The following is a 26438-nucleotide window of genomic DNA, read 5'->3' as shown; positions in this document are numbered from 1 at the left end:
GCGAGTCCTTCCAAAAGTATGGAATATTATTAAAAATTTCGAGTATATTTTCTATTTCAAAACGATCCAACCCCATTTTTTGAAAGGTCGAAATAGACTTCATTTTCCCATCTTTATCTACAATATGATGGAGTTTATAAATTTTCTTCAAAAACAGCTTTTCATTATAATATGTTTGTCCTTTCAAACGGATGAACCTATTATTAAAAATGATCTCATTTCTTTTATTCTTCTCTTCTTTAAGTAAAAACAATTTCTTATTAAACCATACATCTAACATTTCTGTATAAAACTCCGGCAGTTCAAATCCTATCAAATCCATTGTGAGGTTACTAAAAAAAATTAGCAATCCTCCCATACCGTGTGCTAAGTATCTGAAATATTGTTTCCATTTCATTTTTGGCTCTCCCATTATAAGTCTTTTAATCCACATAATTCTTTGTGTCTTAATGAATAACTGAAAATCTGTTTCAAGTGTGCACCCGATATACAACACTGGTTGCACCTCTATGGATACACCCTTGAACTTACCCTGTGAAAAATGTGGAAAAAAATGGGTGAAAATGCACCTTTTTGTTTGTGCTTGCACCCCGAACAAAATTTGTTTGCACCCTGTAGTACTGTAGATTCAATTTTGTATCTTTTAGGGTGCAAACTTGCACATTTTTATAGCTTGTGTAAAGGGTACAATGCTGCACCCTATAAGCTACAATATGTTGCTATTTATATACATGCCCAAGCAAAAAGTTGATTTGAATGAAAATATAAAATTCCCTTATTAAAGCATAAGATTAAAATTTCTTTAAAAATCTGAGGAAAGTTATGACACATAACTCGGTAACTGTGGGCCCATGGAATTTCTGGTTGGTCCAATGGCAAGTAAACTTGAGTGGTAGATGTACCAGGGTACCATTATGTTATTCTCCTGTTGGAAGCCACACAGTGACGTCATAGGTCATCTGAGGTCAAATGTTAAAATCTATTTGCAAGACTCTTATAACAAATAACTTTACAACCTTCGCTTCCTTTTCAACTAAACTTGCCTTATAGATGCACTTGGGTGAACTTAATGTTATATTACCATCGGATGTCACATGGTAAGGTCATAGGTCATTTGAACTCAAATGTTAAAGTTTATTTGCAAGACTCTGATATAACAAATAACTTTGCATCCGTTGCTGCATTTTCAACTAAACTTGGGAGAAAGATGCAGTTGGCGAACTTTCCTGTTATAGTGGCATTGGATATGTCGCATGATACGGTCAATGTCATTTCATTTCAAACGTTAAGGTTTACCTCCAACACTCTCTTATCATGATGGTGATGTTGAAACCCTCTCCTGGAGTAATAGCCCCTTGAAGAGTGTATCTGAAACTTTTTAAAGCAATTGAGCATGTACACTGTAAAAAACGAAGTGGTAATTTAGCACTTACAGTGCTTGTATAGTGACTGCACTACGAGTGCTGATTTTGTAATAGTTCAAATTTAAACTAGAAAATCAACACTCGTAGTGCAGTCACTATATATACAAGCACTGAAAGTGCTAAATTAGCACTTCATTTTTACAGTGTATACACTCTAAAAAAATGATGGGTAAAAGTGCTCCATGTGGGTAATTATGTGTCCAACCAACATTAGGCATTTCTTTTGGGCATTTTTATTTATCCAGTGTGATGATAATTTTGACCATTCAAAAGTAACTGCTGCTTATTTTTTTTAAACCTTCTTGGACAATATGCTTCCCGCATTGGGTAAAATACTGCCCAAAATTGCACTGTAAAAAATAGAGTGCTAATTTAGCACTTACAGTGCTTGTATAGGGACTGCACTACGAGTGCTGATTTTCTAGTTTAAATTTAAACTAGAAAATCAGCACTCGTAGTCAAGAGCAGTCACTATACAGGCACTGTAAGTGCTAAATTAGCACTTCATTTTTACAGTGTGGTTGGGCACATAATTACCCTCGTGATTGTAAAAATTTACCCAATACTTTTTCTTACAGTGCACATCCCAGCCAATATTAAAGGTTACATCACGGCGTTATGTATACGCTTAATCAACATCAGGGGCCCGTAACACAAATGAAAGCTTAGAAAAATTAATGATCGTAGAACAATTTTCTACGATTGATTTCATTGGCTACAATGTACAATCAATCGTAATCGTAGAAATCACGCGTACGATTAATCGATAACCTTTGTGTTACAGGACCCAGGTCATGTTAACCATTAAGCCGGAGTCAGGTACTTACGGAGCCTTTTAAGTGCCATCGACTTGACGACATGGCAAGATACGTTATCTTGCCAAGTTGACTTATAAAAAGTTATATGTCAACATGGCGAGATACGGTATCTTGCCAAGTTGACTTATAAACCGTTATATGTCAACATGGCAAGATATGAAATGTCCAAGGCCCGGCGAGAGTCCAAATATCTCGCCAACTTTTTATAAGTCGACTTGGCAAGATAAAATATCTCGCCAGTTGACATATAACTTTTTAGAAGTCAACTTGGCAAGATAACGTATCACGCCATGTCGACAAATAACTTTTTATAAGTCGACTTGGCGAGATACGACATAATAAGGTTATTATGTCGACATGGCAAGATAAAGTATCTCGCCAAGTCGTCAAGTCGATGGCACTTTAAAGGCTCCGTAGGTACCACTCTCGCACATGCACAAAGTATATTATTGGGTTGAGTTGGTTCTTTCAAGTTTATTCGTTCTCCGATCAAACACAGAGGATGATATCCCAGTTTTATTTTACAGACCAAGAAAATGACTTAATTTAACAAGCGCACACATAATAGTTACCATTCATTTGAACGTAGGATAAAAGAGCACTGCTGATTAAATGCCTCAGGCTCGCCCAAGTTCATTTGTGCCGCGGCCGGGGATCGAACCCCAGACTTTTACGTGTCTAATCATGTCCCCTGGACCACTCGGCCACGGCATGCGCACCTCCGTTACACTTCCTATCTGGTAATGCTGATGTATATCATTCCGATATTAAATAACCCAAGTAGCAGTAATAATAATATTCATAAAAGTGATGATGATGATAATAATAAAAATAATAATAATATGCAACATCTATATAGCGCTTAATACAAATGTTTCTAAGTGCTGCTATAGCACGGCTATCCTGATCAGCCGCTTGAGCATTCAAGGAATTCCTTCCTACCGGGTACCCATTTTACTACACCATGGGTGGAGAGTGGCAAATGTAGATAAACGCCTTGCCAAAGGACGCGAGTGCTGCGATGGGATGTGAACCCGGACCTTGTGGTTCAAAGTCCGGAGACTCATCCACTGAGCTACAACACATCTACATTATATATACTAGCAATGCTATCAATAATGATAGTAGTGATAACAACACGGTATACGTATTATACAACTTCATTCAGCTACATAATCATTATTCGAATGATGATTTTGAAAATATAACTCTTACCTCGGAAGCAGTAACTCACAAGACAGTGCCTTCCCTGATAAGTGACAGACGATTTTGATCGAGACATCATTTTATTAACAAAATATGTGCTCCATCAAGCGTGAGTTTTGAAAAACCATCTCACGCTTGAGTTAATTAGCTTAGTGTATTCTCTTCTCCAACTTAGTTTTGTTCTTCCTTGTCACTGCCGGGCCTGGCCCAGGGGAACGTTTCATGAAACAACTTGTGATTTGATTTTCACTGACAGCTGTTATAAGTTACTGAAATCCTTGCATCTGATTGGCTAAGAACAAATTGGTCAGTGAAAATCACTGACAAGACACTTCACGAAAGCAGGGGCGGATCCAGGATTTTTTTAAAGGGGGAGGGATCCGTTTTTGTACAGGAAAAAATCGAGAAGCACCCCCCCCCCTAAAAAAAAAAGACAAAATGGAAGTCATTTTGTTCCAGGAAAACATTTGACCAGCAAAAAAAAAGGAAAAAGAGGTCCGCACTTGCGAATGTCTGCCTTACTCCCATTTTTTTTTTAGGGGGAGGGGGCTCGCAAAGGAGGGGGTGGGCACGGATCGGATGTGCCCCCACCTGGATCCGCCATTGTCTTTCCTGGTATGTTGTCTCGCCCATATTATCATGAATAACCGCGTTCCTTTTCGTTCATGATACTGAATAAATGTTGTAATGTGCAATGTGTTTTTTTTAAGATGACAATTAATAAGGAAAAAAAGTATGGGGAAAATCAGTATGAAATAGAGAAAGAGAGAATGAGGGCGAGACCCACATGTTGGAAACTGATACTAGCAACAAAATAAATTATTTTTATTATGTAAAATAAAGAAAGGATATTCGATCCAACTAGAAGACGCAAGATGGTTATCTCAGGCAAAAGATTCGGCCTATTCTCGCGTCAGAGTACTCTTGTTGGGTGGACATTATACGAACAGTGGCGATTTGTGTTGGCGTTGTGGCGTGCACGCAGAGGTTCGAGCCCTGGTCATGTCTTCTGCGGGATGGCGACTTGGGTCCGCCCCAGATGAACGTAATCACATCTGTTTAATACACATCAGTAAAAAAATATATACATTTTCTTCTTCATCATTCTTTGAAATCCATTATATTTTTTAAAACATTTTTTTGAGGGGTTGGGGTGGGGTTGTAGGTTGAACTGACGAGCATTTGAGTTTGTGCATTATTCCACTTATTGTAAATGATCTTTCGTGCATGCGCAGCTTTGGCCTACTCTCACGTGTCAGTGCTTAGATTAAGCAAAAGAAAATGGTACTACGTAGGCCTTTTCAATTATATTAATACGCTAGTAAGCTTTTGGAAGTCCATACAAGAAACGCGCCCATGCAATGCAAGGCATGAATTCGATCAGTTACTAATCAAGATATTCACAATAGAGAAAGTCTGTGGATGTAGAAAATGCAAAAGTAAACACAAGATCTTGAGAATTAGTTGAGGAATATCTCTTCACTCTGGTTAAGAAGACGTGTTTTCAGTTCCCCATATATTATTTGCATTCTGCCATCTGTAACGAAGTACAAATGATTGGGTTTTCTGAGATTCGGACCTCCCTTGGACTTGCGAGAGATCCATAGGCCTACCGAGTCGGACTTACCAGCTTCAATCAACAAGAAACAAGAATTGGTGAGAAGCCAAATCGTAGAAGTCGACCCTAAAACTATGAAAGTGCATTAGCTTGAAAGCTATATGCCAGAACCAGCTAGAGGATAGATAAGTGGAGAGTCTGTGAGGACAGACGCACAAAAGATTGGTTTTCTGAGATTCGGACATCCCTTGGACTAAATTGTCTAGATCTATTCCGACTTACCAACTTAAATCAGAGATGAGAACTGGTGAGAAGAAAATCGTAGAACTCAAAGCACAAAGAAATCAATCATACGGAAGCGCATAGACTATGGAAGCTATTTAGAACCAGGATAGATAGGTGGAAAGTGAAGAAATCAGTATATGGGAAAGACATTCAAGACCTTAAACCTTGAAGAAGTACTCTCCGAAAAGCGCAGACGCTCTTCTGGAGAGGGTTTTGCTTTGTCAAGAGAAGTAGGCCTATACACTCCCCAAAAAAGCATAAACGTTGTCCTGGAGAGGGTTATGCTGTGCCAGCTCCTGCTTGTGGTCCAGGTGATGTGGTGATCATATGGTGCACTATAGGTGCATGTCTGTTCCCTCTCTCTAACAGCATTTTATGACAGTGAGAAAGATATTAAACGTAGGGGGTTCTGTCGCACTTTTTTTAATTACTGGAGGGGACGTATATATGGAAGTCTTTCCGAACGTTTGAGGACAATCCTGAGGAGAAAGGAAACGCGATTTTCAGAGGAAAGTAGGTCGAGATGGGGACATCGCTGAGCTCTAAGAAACGCTTTCACCATTACGATGTGACGGTGGGCACGGGGGATCTCAAAGGCTCGGGCACGGACTCCCATGTCTACATTGCACTGCATGACATCAATGAAAACAGGTCCATTGACATTGAACTTAACTACGTACTACAGAACAATTTCAAGCGCGGTTCCACGGACCACTTTCGGTAAGTTTGATTTTTTTTAAACAGGTGCACACCTAGTTACCAATAATGCATGTATTATTTCCATTTATTTGAAAGCAGGAGAAAAGAGCACTGTAGATTAAATGCCTTGCTCACGGGCATAGGTGCCGCGGATGGTGTTATGTAGACATCGGACAGGAACATCATAATCATGATAATAGACGTCTTGACATGGTTATTTGAATGGATCGCAGAAATAAATACATAGGATTAAAAAAAGAAATAAATAATTAAGCTTATGTTAATCCTCAATCCACTAATACATTACATAATTGATTGAGATATTTGTATATTTGTTCGTTCATTTATGTCTATCTCTAAAAATTGTACACACACACACACAACCTTACATAATAAACTACTCAAAAAAAGTTTGGAAATCTGACTTTGATCGATTATTCCTCCTCGGTTTTAGTGAATATTAATGTATGATTGATACCAATGAATAGATCATTTAATTTTCTTTAAAATGATACCCTACATGATATGATTATGGTTCACATGGAGTTGCAGTGTCTTGACATGTGACGCAAGGTCAAAATTCAAAAGTTGCAAAATGACACAATATTGAAAGCTACTGTTCTTTTTTTTCGTGTTGATGAGTGAGTTTCTCAGCGGTTTCTTTGGTTTTCATGCACCTTAACATCAATCAAACACACCTCTGCACAAGCAAACACATAACAAACAAACAAACAAACCTGCATGAGTATTTGAAGTTGGGAGAAATTAATGGCCAAACTCAGATTTCCAAACTTTTTATGAAGGGTTTATATATGATATATGGAAATATTTATTTCAATTATTTGCTTATTCATCTATATTCATTTTTTTTAATTACATATTAATTTTATGTATTTATCTATTTATTTACCTTTTACCGTTTATTCCCCCTTTTCCATTATCTATTTTCTTTTTATTCATTAATTTTAAAATTTACTCATTATATTATTGTTGGCTATCATTTATAAGACTTGCATCCCACTGGTCTCATCATGTCAGGTATGTATGACTAATATCACAAAATTACTGTTTATTTGAGTAATATGGTATAGATTGAAAAAAAAAAGAAGATCGGGAAACCACGAATGAATAACTCCAATCACACACGATCTACAATGCATATCAAACAACTATATGAAATAATGGTTATTCAAATTTAGCTGACTGACTTTAAAGAGTATGGAATTTTCCAACTGCTATTTACTAGAATATGAAAAACATAGCTCATCATTATTTCGCTGATACTTTACTTGTGCCTCTTAGGGCTTTTCACGCGTGAATCTTGAATCATCATTGTAATAATGATTGCAATTCGTCTTTAGAATCATCGGACCTTTCGCACGCTCACTCGAAAACTGTGATTTGAATTTGAATTCCCGAGCGAAGGCGGTATGTGTCCTTGGTGACTTTTTAATCAAAACACTACATCGCAGATACAAATTACGATGAGTACTATCAACGGGATTGTTTGAAAGGTCACGTAAGCTCCGCACCCAAAAGATGTTTTGGAGGACAAGCCTTTCACACGGAAAATTCGTACCGTAATTTGAGTGAAACTTAAAGTGATCGTTTCACTTTGTTCTGATTTAAAAAAATCTCATTTTGGTTCCTGAAAATGGGCTAAACATTAGGCTTATAGTGTAAAAATACCATCCCAAAAGTTTCAAAGTATTATATTTACAGGATCAATTTTAAAACCTTGGAGATGTAAACCAAAGTTTGAAAATAATTGGGAGTTGGTTTCAATGACTATGTGTATATACAGGGAATATGTGCACCACAACACATTAATTCTAGATGAACGCAGTATGACCTAGTGTGTACAAGGTATACACTGAATGTACAGTGCAGCTAATAGCGTGTGTATAGTATAGGAGATACACACAGCAGAAGGCAGTCGAAATAGGCAACGGACTTTTTGAATTGGAGAAAACTGGTCATAAGCTGAACCCGTCTACTAGACGGTTCTCAAAATCAGGCTAATAAATTGCTACTTGTATCTAAATTAGAGTTTTTCATCCTATATTGTGGTCTGTTTCAGGGTTTTTTAGAACAAATACAGGCACTCATACGCACGTTTCAACTCTTTTTTAAATCAGCTGCTCACAAAGTTAAACGATCCCTTTAACTGGAATTCACCTCCGGAGTAGAATTTGAATTCGTGATTGTGATTGCATTCGTTATTCTGATTTCAACGGTTTCACACGTGCTAAAAATTCGTCATTTGCCTTATTTTTCACTGGAATCATCTTTCAAATTACGATTTTTTTACCGTGTGAAAAGACGGTAAGTGCTAACGGCTGAATAAAGTAATTTTGAAGACAATAGATAAAGAGGTGATTGTTCGATGAGTAGACATGAATGGAAAGCGAGATAGAGATGAAAAGCTTTCAAGGCTTCAAATGGCTCTTAAATGTAACCATGCGTGTCTGGAGACAAAGAGGATCTCTCAGGCAAGGTGATACAGTTTCGACAGAATTTTGGATATGCTTGACTATGAAATGCATTATAACTGTGTTGTATGAGTGAAAATTGTCTGGAAACACGATTTCTCACTTAATATATCACATACAGTGTCATACTGTACATGTAGGTGATAATTGTTGTACTTTGAAATTCAAATTGTCCGCCATAGGTCCAGACAGTATTATGTAAATGGGGATAGATAATTTTGACAGAATTATTAGGCTTTGCTTGTCATGTCTCCTCGAGCCTGGACTATAATCACAACAGAGCAAACGTTAAAGATATAATTTGAATGCAGAGACCAGTTATCATACACTGCGAAATGTGTGTGTGTTTGTTTTGAGTTGGGTTTTTTTTTTGTTTACAGACGTGTAGGCCTATCAATAATTTGATATGATTATTTACGTCTGCATGGGTCCTCTGGGACCGACCTTCAATTAACGTCACCATCCGAAACACGCGACCAGGGCTCGAACCTCTGAATCAATTTGTAACTTTCCCACGTCGCTTGGATCATTGGTATATTATATTAGAGATGGACACTCATCGAATAGTTGATGAATTCACTAACACGTGACCGTCATTGTGCTCTGAATTACATTCTCTTCATATTTTTTTCTACTTTCATCCTACCGTGTTTGGGTCATGAGTTGAAAGAAGCAGTTCGTGATTAGACTTTGGTATTTCACAAACTGTGTGCGCAGAAGAGGATAAATCATTTAAATCCTGGATAATCGATGTGCAGTTCTAGTTTACCTTTGGCAATCTTAGTTTCGTGAGTTTTATTCGGGAAAAATGTATGCATATTTCAAGAAAGAGGCAATACTAGCTGTGATTGATTGTCTATTATTTATAATCCCATTTCAAGTTTTCCTCCTAATATTCCAGAGACACATATGCATGGCTCATATCGTGTGGAGAGCGTTTATCTCTTAATATTATTGAGGTCATTATGTGCGTGCGAAAGTGTGCGGATCAAATAATAACATATTTTAGGTCTGCTTCTTAATTTTGATTAAAAAAACACAGGGCATCAGCCAACAAAACAAAGCAAAAAAAAACGAGGAAAGCTGTGCCTTTGTAAATAATCAGATACGCCTTGGTAGTCGCTATTGTCAAAACACCTGTAGGTTCTCATAACAACCAATAAAACTCATGAATTAAAAAAAGGCACATTAATCACTATAGGCGGTGGGTCTCGTTCGATTAAAGAAATAAGATCGTTGAATGTGATCTCTAATATGGGTCCATGCTTGGATTAAAGGCATACACCACAACGAAGTGAAGTGAAACGAGGGTAGGCTCCACCTTTAGGCAAATTGCAATTATTTTCTGATCATTTTCTTTATTTCAAAGTCTTGTAAGAAATGCATTAATTCATTGGTCATCAATTCTCAATCACTTCCAATCACTTCCAATCCTCAATCCTCAATCACTTCCATCCTTCTTAAACTTTCACTGATATAAGCGCTTATACGGCACCACAGGATGGTGGGGGGGGGGCAAGTACCTCAATGATAACTTTAGATAGAATCCAAACTTAAACAACAAATGAGATCAAATGGAGGGAGGAGGGAAATAATATTATTGAAATGATACGGTCGAGACGTGAAGATATAATATCCCTATTTTCCAACTGAGAAAAAAGACGCCCCTCACCCCTTGCCAACTCCCTATCATCGCCGTTATTATAATAAATGATATATATTAATTGGGCCCATAAATGTGATACGTGCTTGTACAACAATTTTGAACCACATTGAACATGTTGAATATCGATATCAAATAGTATCTGATTATTAGATAAATTTAAAAAAAGTAGCCCCCTCTTGCAAAACTGACAGGCCTTCTACTATTCAGACTCGTGTAACAGTCAGTAAAATATGTGTTAGATTCGAGACATGATAACAGGCAAGAAGGGGGGGTGGGGGCTGTCCAAGGCAGAAAGGCGCCTCCTCGCTTTATTGGAAATAAAACGGTATCACTTTTCTCATGTCAATGATATCGATATTTTGGTGCAGAATATCTTCCGGTGTCACATCACTAGCTGACCTTAAGTTCATCGAGATTTGGCGGGACACCACGGGGCTCTTCGATGACTGGTTTTGCGAGATCATCACCGTGGTCGACCTCCGAACCAAGAAGAAGTTCGTGTTCCCCGTTCACCGATGGATCCAGCCTCATAAGGTCATCCACCTCCAACAGTACGATATGGCGCTGCCGCAGGACGACGAGAAGGCCGATCAACGTCGAGAAGAGCTCGAGTCGAGGAAGCAAACTTATCAGCTAGCACATATCGAGAATATAGATATACCAAGGGTAAGGGTTGTCGTTCAAAGAAAAAGAAATGTCTGTAAAAATCGATTAACATTATTTTGTCATCCTTGTTGAAAGTTATGCTGCTACTATACTATATTACTACTGCTACTATTACTACTACTACTACTACTACTACCACTACTACTACTACTACTACTACTATTACTACTATATACTACTACTACTACTACTACTGCTACTACTACTACTACTATTACTAGTACCATTACTACTACTACTACTACTACTTACAACAACAACAACTATAACAACAACAACTACTACTACTATACACTTTAAAGACAGTATGCTCTAATTTTAATAGATATCTAATCAGAGAAGCACTTACTAAAATGTCTTGAAATAAAAGTGTCTTATTGTCCTTCATTCTAACTGATAATTGGTTGTCGTCATATTTATTGAAAAGTTTTATTCATGTTAATCAATTTTATAAGAACTTCAATGATTTAAAATCTCCCCGATATTTAACATAAATCGCACCCCCTTTCATCACACATACCCCGTAAAAAACATCTATTTATTGGCTTTGATCATTTGTTTTATCACCGAAAACCCGTTTCGGAATTCACTTATATTTCGAATTAAAGTTATTAAACGTATATTGAAAAATCCTTTTCCAAACTAAATTATGTCGATTGATATTTCTTCATCGGCGCAAGATTGGTAATAGTTATTGATTTATTAATAACTTCTATCTAATCAAATTAAGTGAATACATTATATCCGTTATCTCATGTAGATCAAAAACTTTCCAAGTGACGAGGCCTTTTCTGATGATTACAAGGTATGTAACCTCAAAATGGATGGGTCGTTTTTCATTTTATTTCAAGATTTTTTTTGTCAAACACAGAGGTTAATAGAGAGACTTTTGCCGTTTGAGTTTGAAGTGAAACTGTCCTAATGCTACAGACAGCCACACCAAGTAAACCGAACCAAGACCGATCAAAGCTATTACGTTATTTGGAATGACACAATCGGTCGGTTTGGAGTCGCTTTCATTGGTGTGACTATAGGTTCCATGAGCCTAATTGCATCAGGAGGGCTAAAGATATTCGTTCGACCCAACCCATTCCACTTTTTTCAATTTGATATTGCTGATTGACAAAAGTGTATGAATATTATTCAAAATCTAACACTGATTCTAGAAATGGTAACTACTGAACTTCCTTTGCCCAAATTGGGAAGATATATCAATGATTTGGAACTATTTTTTGACTGGCGGAAGAATTGGGGCTATTTTACTGTTTCAGTTGATGAATTTGATCCCATCATAGTTATCTTCATAAATGGCGATTTATTTTTTAAATGAGCTGGCTACGATACCCTTCTCTGGTCAGATATGGGAATGTCAGATATATATCCTATCCAAAAGTAGTAAACATTCGACCCTCTGATGTCACATTTATTTTTTATGAATTTTTCCAAAGTGCCACACATGGGGAATGGTTTACGCACGTGACACCTATAGAGTCGGTGCAGGAGACGAGCCCTATACAGAGACAGAAAGAGCACCTAGGCCCGTATTCTGAAGTCAGGTTTAACTTAAACCATGGTCCAACTCTGTGCTAAAATTATGGGGAGCCAAAAATTACAAAATTCTGCTCATATTGTATATCTCCTATGTTTACTATTTTTGTTTCTTGTTGCTTTCATAATGAAGAAAAATACTTCAAAATACTCCATTTATCATGCACAGACAATCTGAGTGTCAAATAAGTAAACTGGACGGTGTACTGTTAGGGATTTGTGCCTCAACTGGCTTTCCATAGATAAACCACAACTTTAAACAAGGGTTTAATTTAAACCTGAGTTCAGAATACAGACCTTATAGTTTCTTTATTCATTTAAACATTCATGATAGTCAACGTTAATGTTGTTAACTCTTCCATTTTAAAGTGGGACATTCGCAGTATCGCTCTCAAAGTCGGGATCGCTGCCAAAATCCGTCAATTCACGACCGAAAAATTCAAATCCCTGGACGATGTCGAAGGCCTCTACAACCCTCCTCTTCTCCCTAAACCGTTGGTAAGTTTTCTGAGTTCTGGGCCCCGTCTTACAAAGAGTTACGATTGATCCGATCAATTACAACTATGGATGGCCAGCAATGTCAACATGTATTATTAATGTTTGTTCAAAATATTTTCTAACTATGATGTATATTCATGCATTCATTGTTTCCTTGAAAATTCACGATGCTTCTTTTTGTTTACAAAGGACATTGTGTAAATTTCCTATTGAAAAAATTATGACACTGATGGATTTCTATAGAGTTACGATTAATTGGATCAATCGTAACTCTTTGTAAGACGGAGCCCAGAACTTCAGATATTACTTTACAGCCGTATTAGGGTATTTGTAGACACTTAAAATATGTATTTTTTTCTCTCTCTTTTGTAGGTTTAATTTTTATAGCCTTTTAAACAGGGCCCTTGGAACGATTTCTGAATAGGGTTGCTGGTTTGTTAAAAAGTAAAAAAAGGGTGAAAATCAACCCAAAAGAGGGAATATTATTCTGAAAAATTGACAAGCAAACAAGAAAAAAATCCCCCCCCCCGAAATAAATGAAGGGAATCATGTTCAGAAAAAATCCTTATGTGAAGGGGATTATGTTAAGAAAAAATGACATTTTGACATACCAGCACACCTAGAATGATCTTGGGCGGCGAATCAGCATCCCTGCATTCTAGGGCCATGTTTCAAATATTAAAGGCTTCATCCTGGAAAATGTTGATAGCCAAAAAGATCCAACCGACTACGACCTGGGGGACTAATACTATCGGTAGATATAAATAAAAGGCTTTACTTACTCAAAAATACTTTCATTTAAAAAGATATATATTTATTCATCTCATCTGTTACTGTTTTTAGGTGTAATATTGAATACATAATAAATCCACACCAACACGTGACTGTCCACTATTTGGCAGGCCCATAGGAGGAATATCTTTAGAGCTAATTCCCTCATCTATAAATGACTGATAAAATGTATAATAAATTCTTTCGGAAAATTCCAACTTTGGCTACGTTTACTATTGTTTTTCATTCTTTACTTGTATTTTGTTCTATTCTCTTTCTAACATGCACAGGCGGTACACAATTGGAGATGTGACAAAGAATTCGGTTATAACCGAATGAATGGTTGCAACCCGAGTCATATCCGAATATGCACTCAAATTCCGGATAGGTAGGTTGTGAGTAATTTTCAATTAGGCCTACAAATGGCGATTAAAAACATTGTATAGCAAGTTTTAAACCTTAATGTCAACTGAATTTTGAATCGTAACACAACCATACTATGTTTAACATAGTTACATGCATATCAAATTTGCTTATTTATAGTCGACTAGCGTAATAGTATGATTTTTTTCCAAATTGACAATTTTCATGAAATCATGACCTATGTTGAATTCGACATTTTTACATGTCAAAATGTATGTTAAAATCTATATTAACTTCGAACATCGTATTTTTCTGCTCGCTCGCGTCGCTTTCACGTTTGCCTAAAAATGTCCATCGTACACAAAACTCGGCGCACCTCGCCTGTAATTGTTTTTACACATCGAGGGATGAATAAAATAATAAAATTTAGGTAAAATCGTAAAACATTCGAATCCCAACAGATATCTTAAAGGTAAAAGACAGTAGTTGTAGCGAACAATTATTTCATGAGAAAGTCTTTTAAATCAAGATTAGTTGTTAACATATTATCATACATCTAGATCTGGTACATTAATTTAAAGTTATCTTTGTTAAATCATGAAATTTTAGCTCAAAACCAATAATTATGATGATCACTAACACACAAAAGCATATGTGGGGACAGTGTATTAATATTGCTTCGAAAAATATCCGACATTTCGATGAAATTTCGTGCTTATTTTGCTCATTTTTCAGCAATTACACATTTTCTTCCAGAGATATTTGACACATATTTGTTATTTACACATACAAACACTTGGGTGGCACTTTCATTGGATTATCTTCGAACTCATTTTGAGATATTCACCGCAAATGGTATTTATCTTTAATATTTTGTTTAGTTTTGCAGTGAATGAAGAAGCCTTGAAGCCCATACTTGAAGGCATGACGATCAAGGAGACGATTGAAAGAAAGCGACTTTTTATCATCAATTTCGAGTTCTTGCGTGATCTACCGTGCCAAGACGGAGAACAGGTATGTAACAAGGTCTATTTGGGTGATGCTTTAAACAAATACCCCTCCCAAAAATAATGATAAGTTAACAAATAATAATAATGATAAAAATAGTAGTAATAAGAATTAGAAATAATAGGAATAATAATGATAACAATAATGATGATAACAATAATGATGATAATGATAATAATAATTATAGTAATAATAGATTATTAAAAAATAAATAATAATGTTTGTTGTTTCATGTTGTAAATACTTTTTTTTATATAAAGTTCATAATTGTTATATTTGTTTGTAGATCATGATGTTATGGTCTATTTTTCATGTTAAATAGTGTTTATAACAGCAGAGCGCCTTTGTAAAGCAGTTTTCTTTGTTCAAAACTGAACAGGCCCACCCTGCAGTATGAAATAAATAAAACATAATAAATAAATAAATGAATAAATAAATAAATAGATAGATAAATAAATAAATGAATAAATAAGTAAATAAATGAATATATAGATACACTAGGTTTCCCAATAATAAACTACTTCTCTCAAATTTCTTATTATTTGCTTAAATTGGTTATTAATTACCAATCTGTTTGCAAATCAGCTATTGTTCCTATTTTTTTCTCCACAGATATGCGCACCAAAAGCGTTGTTTTTCGTGAACACTGATAAATACGTGGTACCTGTCGCCATTCAGCTATTTCCCGACCCAGCGGATGATAATCCAGTAAAGTATTCTTTCCTTTTCTTTTGAAATAATGTCTTTATTCAATAAATTATAATTTCTTTATTCAATAATCTCATTTACCAAGTTACCTACACTGATACCAGATGATATCCCTAGAGGACCACAACTTGAGGTACACTGTATAGAGTTTGAACATAACTCCAAAGTGTATATATAAATCATCTTTATTTCACAATCAAATAGAGAAGGTGCAATTTACCTAGTGATAATGGGACCGATTCCCCTTCACTGGCAATAGGCATGGTTATATAATACATGTGTATAATACATCGATGAACAAGTATAATTCATAAGTTACAATACATGAGACATGACACATATTAATACATAAGAAAACAGAGTATTAAGATATACTTGACTGAATGGAATGATGTATGCGGAAAGAGACAAGCATGACAAGTGAAAGGGTAGGGTGACTTATGTATGAAAAAGAGGTGAAAGAGAGATGGAAAAGCATGTTGGGGGTGAGAAATTAGGAAAATCCAAAAAAGAAACCCTCACCTTATTATAGAGATAAACGTTCATGCTACTTGTATTCTAGATTCCAAGGATTTAAAATAAATCCAGATTGGCTGTGAATAGTAATCAGCCGAATATTAGATTTAGATTATAAACATTGTTGATTTAAATATAAATCTAAAAGATTTGAATTTAACTCTTTTGAGATTTAAAAGTTAATCCTTAAGATTTAAAATTGATTCAAAATTCGGCTGGTCACTATTCACTTCCGATCTGGATTTATTTTGAATCCTTGGAATTTAGTGTGTAGCCACAACAAAATGATTGTGTTATAAATGCACCCATGGGCAATGAATTGACATTGTGAAATTAACACCGTGACTTTAGTAAAATGACTGTAATTGTCCTTTATTATGTATATCGAATAACACCAAAGTTTTCGTTGTGTAATGATCCAGGTTTTCTACCCGACTGATCCGGAGTACACGTGGCTCCTTGCCAAAATGTACTTTTGCAACGCCGACGTCTGCATACACCAAGCCGGATCTCACTTTGGAATGACACACATCGTCATGGAGTCGGCTGCCATAGCAACGCATCATTGCCTGTCTCCATCGCACCCCATATTCCGTCTTCTTGCGCCTCATTTTCTCTTCATCATCGCAATCAACAAGTAAGACTGATTATGCACTTTATAAACCCCATTTTGCACACTCGCAGTAATATAGTTCACGTGACAAAACGTAATTTCTTCCGCAGAGTAAAAAGAAAATGAAAAAAAAATATCAAAAAAACTTGTGAAATTTACGAATGGATGGAATGCAACTAGTGTCATTTAGCGATTATATTGTTGGAATTATATTTCGTATATGCGCGTTGTCTGAAAGTGCGTTTACTGTTTACAGAATTCAGACTCGTGCAGGGATTTTAACAAACCTCCCCCTCTCCCCGTTTTGGGGTGGGGGTAGGGGTTAAAAGTAGGGAACCGACCCAATCTTCTAATCTCGACATCTGGGGTAGATGTGAAATTATTCCTTGGATTTGAATCTTACATCTTATTCGTTTCACCCAAGAAGCTTTATCATCGGTTGTTCGGGACGGAAGTAATGGCGAAAGTGTGTGTGCATAAATTATGATGTGAAAGTAAAAGAAGTCAAAGACATTTTATGAAATTTTGTTTAAAATGAAAAAAATGACACAACATCCATGCACCCCCCCCCCCGTCTCTCTCTCTCTTAAACTGGTCGCCTCATTTTCTCTTTTCTCCCTCTCTGATTTTTTTCTCTCTATATATATTAATCTGGTCTATTTGCCCCTCCCCCACTCTATTCTCTCTCCCACTCTTTACCCCCCTCTCTCCCCCTCTATACCCCCATCTCTCTCATTCTCTCTATTTTTATTTCAGCAAAGGCCTAGATCTCTTGATGGGTAAAGGTAGCGTTTCCGACACCCTGATGGTTACAGGGACTGCAGGGGTGAATGAAATCATCAACCGCATTTGGAAGAACTGGAGTCTTGACCGTCAAGGATCTTTTTTGAAAGACCTGCGGGATCGGGGTGTGGATGACCCGGAAGTGCTTCCCAATTACCACTACCGGGACGACGCACTCTTATTCCACAGTGCCATTCAGAAGTATGTGAGGACCATCGTCGAATACTTCTACGGTTAGATAATCTTGCTTGGATTATAAGAATAAGATAAAGCGATGTTAAATGCGATTTTCTTAATTATATATTATAATCAATAATTAAACCAAAATTGTCTATCAGTTGACTCGACAGAAATACAACTCATGTTGATTTGTAAGGTGTTAATATCATACGTTTTCAAAAGGCTACTGCTATATTAATTATTGTGTAAACATACTGAAATAATGTATAGAGATCATATACATTTTTATGAAAAGACCTTGGATACTAGGAAGAAATATATATCCCCATCACGGTGATATGAGCCACTGAACTGCATGGAGCCACGTACCTTTATATTTTGTGATAGTGAATAATAACTAAGACCTTAAAGCTCAATTTTTTCGAAGTCAAATACCTCTTAAACGTATAATCTAACTGATGTTGTTGGTTTGGTTGTAGATTCGCCTGGTAAGATCGAAGGAGACCATGAACTTCAAGAGTGGGGCAGAGTTCTCTCAGGATCGAAGTCAAAGACTGGAGAAATCACAGTCAAAATGAAGGTATGTTTCGGTATGTGTGTACACATTAATAGTACCAAAGTATGACGTCATCAAGCTTCTTTCGGGCTTTGAAGGTTTGCGTGCATGGATGGTAAGACTGGATGGTAAGATTTGCGGTTACACCATTTAAGTTAGTCCTAAAAAGGAGTGTGTTGAGTAATCGTTCGGATAATCGTCGTTATAGAAGATCTGGTGGTCTCGACGTTTCAAACACGCAAACTCTGACAAAGAGCAGAGTTAACGTGCTCGAAACGTCCTGATCAACAGTTCACCTAAGAACTGTTGGACTTCCATGTGGCCTTGTCTTCCCTGACCATCTTGTGTGACTCAAGGATCGCCAAAGCTGATTTAACGACAAGACAAAAGACAAGACGAAATATTACACAACAGTTCTTTTCAGGGCAATCTTACATCAATTTTTTTTGTCTGTGTGCATTTCATCCTTTTCATGACCATATTTTGGTAGAACATGATAACCCCCCCCAAAAAAAAAAAAAAAACATCGAATGTGATATGAATTGGTTCATGGTACCCCGGGGGATTGCCAAAGGAATTCCTAATTTGTGCCGCTATCAAATCATTGTCAATTGACCAGTGCGGGTCGCACAGAAACGTCGTTAGCCTAACAGAGCACTATCAGTAAGCCCAGTCATATCTTTCGGATTGTGAAGTCAAAACATTTATTTCAATGTGTAAGCAATCCAATTGTTGTAACATTAGGCATCGCTGCCACATTACTGTTAGCGCTAACAGCGTTTCTGTGCGGTCAGTACTGGTTCATAACTGTTTGGATATAACTAATTCGGTCACATCTTGGGCCCCTATCGCCCGATTCCCTCCAACTTTCAATTCAATTCGATGTTTTATTCAATTCCAGTAAAAATCAATAAACTATATAATACAGTAATAACAAATACACTGTACAGTAATAAGGCAAGAAAATGTAAGATAAAACAGAGAAATAAACAGATACATATGGCAAAATTATTGGAACTGGGTGGTCATAAAAACCTACCAAGGTTTGTCAAAATAACCAACCTTATTATATGCATAAAATGGGTCAAATAGAAATTACAAATTTAGTATAATTGCTAATTTAAGTGCCAATATAGAATTCATTACTTGAGATCATTTGATAGTTATACTACAAAAATAACTTCAAAACACATTTAACTGGACAAACCCATAACATAAACACACAAGGCTAGTAAAATCTTTGTTTTCAGACAATATATTATTTCAATTTCATGTTAAAGGCATTAATTGAAGTTATCTTATTTCTATTGGAAGATTCCAAACAGCTGGAGCAAGATGTCTAAAAGAGAATAGTACATATTTTTTTATGCACAGTCCATTAGTGATATTTATTTTTGCTTCTTGTATTATGACCATGTACATTTACAGTTAAATTTGGATTGTGGATTTCTTTCATCATGCTCTACCGAGAAGTTGTTTAAAATATTTAGAAATTCAAAAAGAACAAAATTTGTTCTTTTTGAATGTCTAAATATTTAATATAGAGGGGGTTTTGTGATGTCATTACTTCGGTTTTGTATATTCTCTGCTCTCCTGCTGCGCCGTGAGCATCTATCATGGCGGATATTCGCTCATTATCATTCATATTCATATTCGTTGATGAAGTTTGTAATACGAAATTTTTCATCATCCAATATAGGGCGTCCCCAACGACGGCAACTTTCGGACAACCGAAGATATTTCAGAGGTCGTGACGAATTTCATCTTTATCTGTAGCGTCACCCACGCGGCAGTGAACTTTGGGATGTATGATCAGTACGCCTTCCCGCCAAGCTATCCGGGCTGGCTCCATGGGGACCCACCTTCATCAAAGGTTAGTCATGTCTGCGGAAGTGCCAAGTGCCAACAAGATGCCGAGATAAAGAGACGGGACGGGTAAAATGACGGACGAGAAGACAACTTGTTGAAATTCGTTATTAGACATGTTTGGGACAAGAAGAGAAGATGAGGAGTTGTTGAAACTCGGTATATCAACCTGGTCTGAAAATGAAAACAATATAACGAGGTGTTGTCATCAAAACTTGATTCATCATGCCGGGTTTTGTTACCGGTATGAATTGATTACAAATGAGATGTAGTTTACGTTATCAGTTAATTGGACGTAGTGACGGTGGTGATGAAGATGATTATGATGATGAACATCATGATGTGGCTGGCGCGGTGATGGAGATGATGACGAGGAGGAGAAGGAGGAAGATTCAGGCGAGATGATGATGATGATGATGATATTGATGACGATAATGACGATGGTGATGATAATGATGATGACGAAGATCGTGGTTATGATTATGATAATTATGATGATTATCATGATAATAATGATTACATAATATACGATGATGAATATGATGATCATAATGACAGCGGTGATGAAGATGATGAGTATGATAGATAATCTTTATACCAATCCGAACATTCTGGTACGATTATTCCCGTAGGACCCTGTCAGTGAAGAAGAGGTCTTCTCTCGGCTTCCTTCCAAGCGTGACATCGTACAGTGGATGACTCTCTCAAAGGTTTTAAGTGAGCGAGGTACCCAACCGCTTGGTGATTTCGAGGTTCAATACATCTATCACCCTGTTGGACTGCAAGCTTTAGAAAAGTAAATAGGATTCTCCTTGTTATGCACCTGATTGTATATTTATGCTTCGTCATCATGCTGCCGTTCTCTTAACATCATTTTTACCGGATTCATCTGGAAGTTCATAATAAGAATAATAGTAATGATAATAATAATAATAATAACAATGATGATGATGATGATAATTGTACATTATATTGCGCGATTTCTATGTGTATATGCTCAACTGCGCGTCACAATACTTAAAAGGTAAAGTAAGAGAAATACACAAAAGTGCGATTCAGTTGTAATTACTGGAAAAGTGAAGCCTATACTATCTCTAAAAATTATGTAACAAAGAGTGACTTATTTATTGAAACTCTGACAGTGATTTATGATAATGAATAACTGAATCTGCTTTGTATATTGTCTTTGTAAGAGTTTATAGTACACATTGCCCTTCCTTTATTATCAAGCAAGAGTTTCAAGAGGAATTGTAGTATTGTGACTTAAAATGCTTCCACATCATTATTGTTTTCCATTGCTTAACAACCTAAAGAATGTAGAAGTCTATTATTTACATTATTTTTTCATATTTTTTTACAATTACACATGATCAGGAGTATAAATACGAATACAACTGTCAAAGAATTAAATTCCCTTGACAAGTTTAAGAAGAAACACATTCTGTATTTCATATACCATTTTCCACTTCTTCAATTTATAATAAGCTTATAATCTTCACATTTCTTTTTGAAACCTTAGGTTCCGTAAAGACCTGGAAAAAGCTGGAGAAATCATTGATGAACGGAATAGAACAAGGGAGACACCATACACTTACCTTCATCCAAGAGAAGTGCCGAACTCGATCAGCATCTGACGGAGGCATTCTACATCTGATCGTACGGCATTATCAGGAACGGTGCCGTTAATCTGTGACAATCCCGACCTTTCGTTGGAGAACGCGAACGCTTATTTACGACGTTAGTTGATTTTGGAAGAGACTTTTGGTCCCGTCGTCATGGTCGTAAGACTCTGTCCTGCAATGCAAATTGTGTGACATGAGATTTTTTTTCGTTTCGCATCTGCAACGGAAACATTCAATATGCGTTTCGTGTGCAAAATTCTGGTTGCTACTATGGTAACAGCGATATATCCGATCTAGGACGACTTTCCAAAGCCACATTAAAAAGCGAAAGAGTGGGCAAGTACGTTACGTATAGGCCTATGTAACGTTATAAGGGTGTAAAAAACGATGTTTAAAATACTGAAAAGGAGGATATGTTTTCAATACTTGTAGGGTTACACAAGCTAAATACTTGTTAAGAGATGCATTTTCATAATCTGGAAAAGCCTTGCTTCCCTTGTTTAGGGTGCTTTTCGAAACCGCATGGTCGTGCCTGGTATCCACTCATCAATGGAAGTGGTCCCCCCGGGAATTCGAATCTAATCCCCATTTCTGGGGAAAGTAAAACATAATGCCCATTACATTGTGTGCTAGAGGCATATCGTTTGTGTAGGAGTAAACAAAAGAAAAAACGTCAGACGTATACATGCTGTGTACATAATCAACGCATGCGAAATGGTTTCGGCGGGAGAGGTGATTTGACCCATGGAATCAATTGCCAGAGATCCACCAATAATCCACATTAAATGCAATATCGATTCGATGGACTGTAATGATCTATATCTAAGCCTTAATTCAGTAACTTTTTCCTCACTCAATATGTACTCGATTTGTTTTAAAAACCACTTTCTTATCCATGTCATAATCTATAGGTCCTGCATTTCGAATATCTCCAGCCATCAGTCGTAATGTACATGCATGTATGGTGCGGGTGTCGCGGGAAAGAATTTTGCACACGAAAAGCAGATCTGTAGGGCCTGTAACCCCCCTGTAACACAAAGCTTAGCATTGATTGTAGAGCAGTTTTCTACGTTTGATTCTATTGACTATAATGTACAATCAATCTTAAAAATCAAGTGTATGATTAAGCGTTAACTTTTGTGTTAGGGGGCCCTAATATTAGCGTCCGTGATGATTGCGAAATGTGGCTAGTACTGACCAGGAACGGCCATGCAGGAACCAAGGCACGCGCGCCCCCATTTGGCAAAAAGTACAAAATTACACATAAAGTTAAACATTTATATCTAAACAACGTTCCTATTGAACATGTTGAACAGTTTGAACAAGCGTTTAAAGTTTTAAACGACTGTGCTTAATTCATTGAAGATAACATATCAATAATCAAATTTGGTTGTTTAAGATTTTATGCAGTTCATATTGTAATTTGATTTTTACTGTGTGTATATATTGTATATTTTGTTGCACAATCGTCTGATATAATTTATACAGGCACTGAACTTAACAGAGTTCGGCTACCCCTATTGCAATTGTCTTGAATTTTCTTCCCGCTATTATCATGCTTCTGTTGAGCTTTTCGTCAACATTTTAATGCCATACGACAAGTTAGGAGATCTGACAACTTTCCTTGTTTTCGATTGGTTGAGAGGGTGATTGTCGAATATAGCAAAATTTGTATAGGAAAAAAAATCCAATAAGTCCTACCATGAAACGCTCCCAATGATCAGGAACCTACATTCAAATGAGTGAACGGTAAATTCGTCAGATATAGGGCACCTACCCTCTGTTATCCACCCCACCGCGTATTGTGTTACTGATCTAACCAGGTACACTCAAATGATTTAGAATAAATCCAGATCGGCTGTGAATAGTGACCAGCCGAATACTAGTATTAGATTTAGATTTAAACCTTGTTGAATTGAATTAAAATCTAAAAGATTTTAATTTAAATATTTTGAGATTTAAAAGTTAATCCCTAGGATTTAAAATAAATTCAAAATTCGGCTGGTCACTGTTCACAGCCGATCTGGATTTATCTTAAATCCTTGGAATTTAGAGTGTAAACCAGCATATTGAGGCGAAATGTCACAACTACATCAACAGTTTCGAACTTTTGTTAGCATCAAGCATGCCTCAAAATAACCCTATGATTGCGTGGTTTTCTTTTGCTTCGACAACTGTTGAGATCCCGCTTATAAGTTAAACTGTGATTGCCTTCTATCAATTTTCTTGCTTGAAATGATGTATTGTTTTGTATAAATATAATTGGTTTCGTCGTGTTTCCTTGTTGCTCAAGGAACTAATCTATTTTGATATGTGCATGATGTTTGTGTTTCCACCTCGTTCTCACTGCCGTGCGTTCCTTTATATACAAACGCCACGAACGACCTATCGTAACTGTCTTTGTTTTTTCAACATTTCAAAAAATGTATGTATACGATCAATATATTATGATTGCCATGACTGATTTGATTATGATCTGATACGATCGCTACGATTATTCCACGATCAAGACCGCTGTTTCAGTCGTGGTTCAAATCGTGGCAGTGGGAACTGGCTCGACAGCAATGCCACAGTCGTACCAACGAAACTGTCTTCAGGGCATGGCCCTGAGAAGCGGGGGCGCCAGGCAGGGGTGCTGAAGCACCCCCAATAATTTCCTTGAGGGTGTTGCGTGTATCATTCTGCAAAGGCCGCACCCCCAGGTATTGTAGAAAATGTTTTATTAATCAAAATGACCTTCATTTTTGTAGTGAACCCCCCTCTCCTTTTTTTTTTTCATTTTGTATTTTATTTATTTATTTATTTTTTGGCTTTTCTAATTTCTCGAGACGAATTGGATCTCCATTTTGTAGTGAAAAACTTGTTTTTTCTTTTCAAATTAATATCAGTACTCCCAGACAAAAAGTTGTTCCCAGGGCCCTAGCTGCTTCAGGAGCCAGTTGCAGAAAGAGTTGCGATCAAACGCAAGTACAGAAATAAATCGCAACTTAATTTTCATCCAATAAAACGTGGATGTTTTTAATATGGACTTATGCTTCAACTGAATTTGCTGCGATTAAACGGAAGGAACACTTTTCGTTTCGTGTTGACTAATTAAGGCATCAGGGTGCTTCAGTTCTCCTCCGAGTTAAAGATTAATTTTATATTTAAGAAAACTACACTCATGAATAATCAGGACTCGACCACCCCCAAATAAGGGCGGCACTATTGAGGTGGAAAGTAGTAGGCAACCACCCCATGTGACTTTTACCATGTTTAGCTCATCACGAAAAAGGAGAAAGGGAAAACATGAAAACAAAAAGCAGAAGATTACAAACTGTGCTGTCGATTATTCGTATGAAATGAAACTTAATAAATCAAAATTAGTTCCATGCATACTTTTATTTTTAATGCATTTGGTTTTGATTTTTATTTTCTCAAAGATTCAAATGTCCGTGCATTGATGTTTTCTAAATAATAATAGTTACACCTGCTTATATAAAAGCGTTACAGATGTCTTTATTGCACCAACTTCTCTAGCAGAACAAGGCCCTGTTTCATAAAGACTTGTAACAATAGCAAATGCAAAATTCATGTAACATGTACTATCAGCCAATCAAATCGAACGATTTCAGTAGCTTTAAACTGTCATTGCTTATTCGTTATCGTGACATGTTTTATGAAACGGGCCCCTGTCCCCTGCTAATAGCTGCGCGCTGAATAAATTCCTGCCAGATTCAGGGAGCTGGGCTCATGCTTGAAAAATACACATTGGCGGAAATATTCTTCGTTTTTTTTTCAGGTATTACTAATATTACTAGATATCTATTTTCTATAAGTCTTGTATACAAATTCATATCACATAATATTATGGTGAATTGTTTCTTTATCATGTTTATTTTTTATTTTTTGCCCGAAAAGTGTAAATATGATATTAATGGTACATGTATGCCAAAGAAAAAACAAACAGCAATGCATGACAACCAATGATTATTAAAAGAATACATCACAATCGTTCTTGGTTTAATTATTGTGTAGTATAGTTTTCTTCATTTATTTTTCCTGCATCATTTTGTTCTTTTTCTCACAAAACACCATAATAATTTATTCCATATCTCGTTTTCTTGTAGCTACAGGTGAGAGGAAGGGGGATAGAGAGAGAGAGAGAGAACGTGAGAGAGAAGGGGGGGAGAGGGGTCTGATATTACTGACCACTGGTGGTATACTGCCATTTTCCAATACTGGAAATAGTGCCACACATGTTTGGCCGGGGGGAGGTGGGGGTCAGGGGGTTAAAAATGACATTCATGCAAAAAAAGCGAACAAAGGGGGGTTGTCATTGGTGGGGTGGGGCATGTGTGTTTTATTCCATAGTCGGCGGATTATCCAGTGTCCGGCGCCACTGGGACCCCCCCCCCCCCCGGCTTCCTACCTCACCAGTGCGGTGCATGTGTCAACTTGTACGGATGAGGTGAAAGCGGGTGAAAGTCTTAAATATGGTTTGCCTTTTTAGAGGCTCCCAAGCAGATCTCCGTCTTTAAATTAAAGAAGATAGCTATTAAAGTGTGAACGTCTATACATATAGGTCGGCCAATAGGCCTATATTAAGCATG

General features: G+C 36.7%; 1 protein-coding gene across 1 annotated transcript; it reads left to right on the top strand.

Moving 5' to 3' along the window:
• The first annotated feature begins 4787 nt into the window (after positions 1–4787).
• Positions 4788–23524, top strand: LOC129276420 (polyunsaturated fatty acid 5-lipoxygenase-like). The gene is made up of 13 exons (XM_054912796.2): positions 4788–6011; positions 10517–10814; positions 11575–11619; positions 12732–12860; positions 13922–14019; positions 14876–15008; positions 15615–15710; positions 16649–16863; positions 17596–17855; positions 18282–18382; positions 20058–20231; positions 20857–21020; positions 21744–23524. Exons 1-13 carry the CDS (start codon positions 5815–5817, stop codon positions 21856–21858), a joined length of 2025 nt encoding a protein of 674 aa, XP_054768771.2. The 5' UTR covers positions 4788–5814; the 3' UTR covers positions 21859–23524.
• Positions 23525–26438: the final 2914 nt, after the last annotated feature.

Source organism: Lytechinus pictus, chromosome 14 (assembly GCF_037042905.1).
Source record: "Lytechinus pictus isolate F3 Inbred chromosome 14, Lp3.0, whole genome shotgun sequence".
In the NCBI taxonomy this organism is placed as follows: domain Eukaryota; kingdom Metazoa; phylum Echinodermata; class Echinoidea; order Temnopleuroida; family Toxopneustidae; genus Lytechinus; species Lytechinus pictus.
This window is presented reverse-complemented; position numbering and strand designations above follow the sequence as displayed.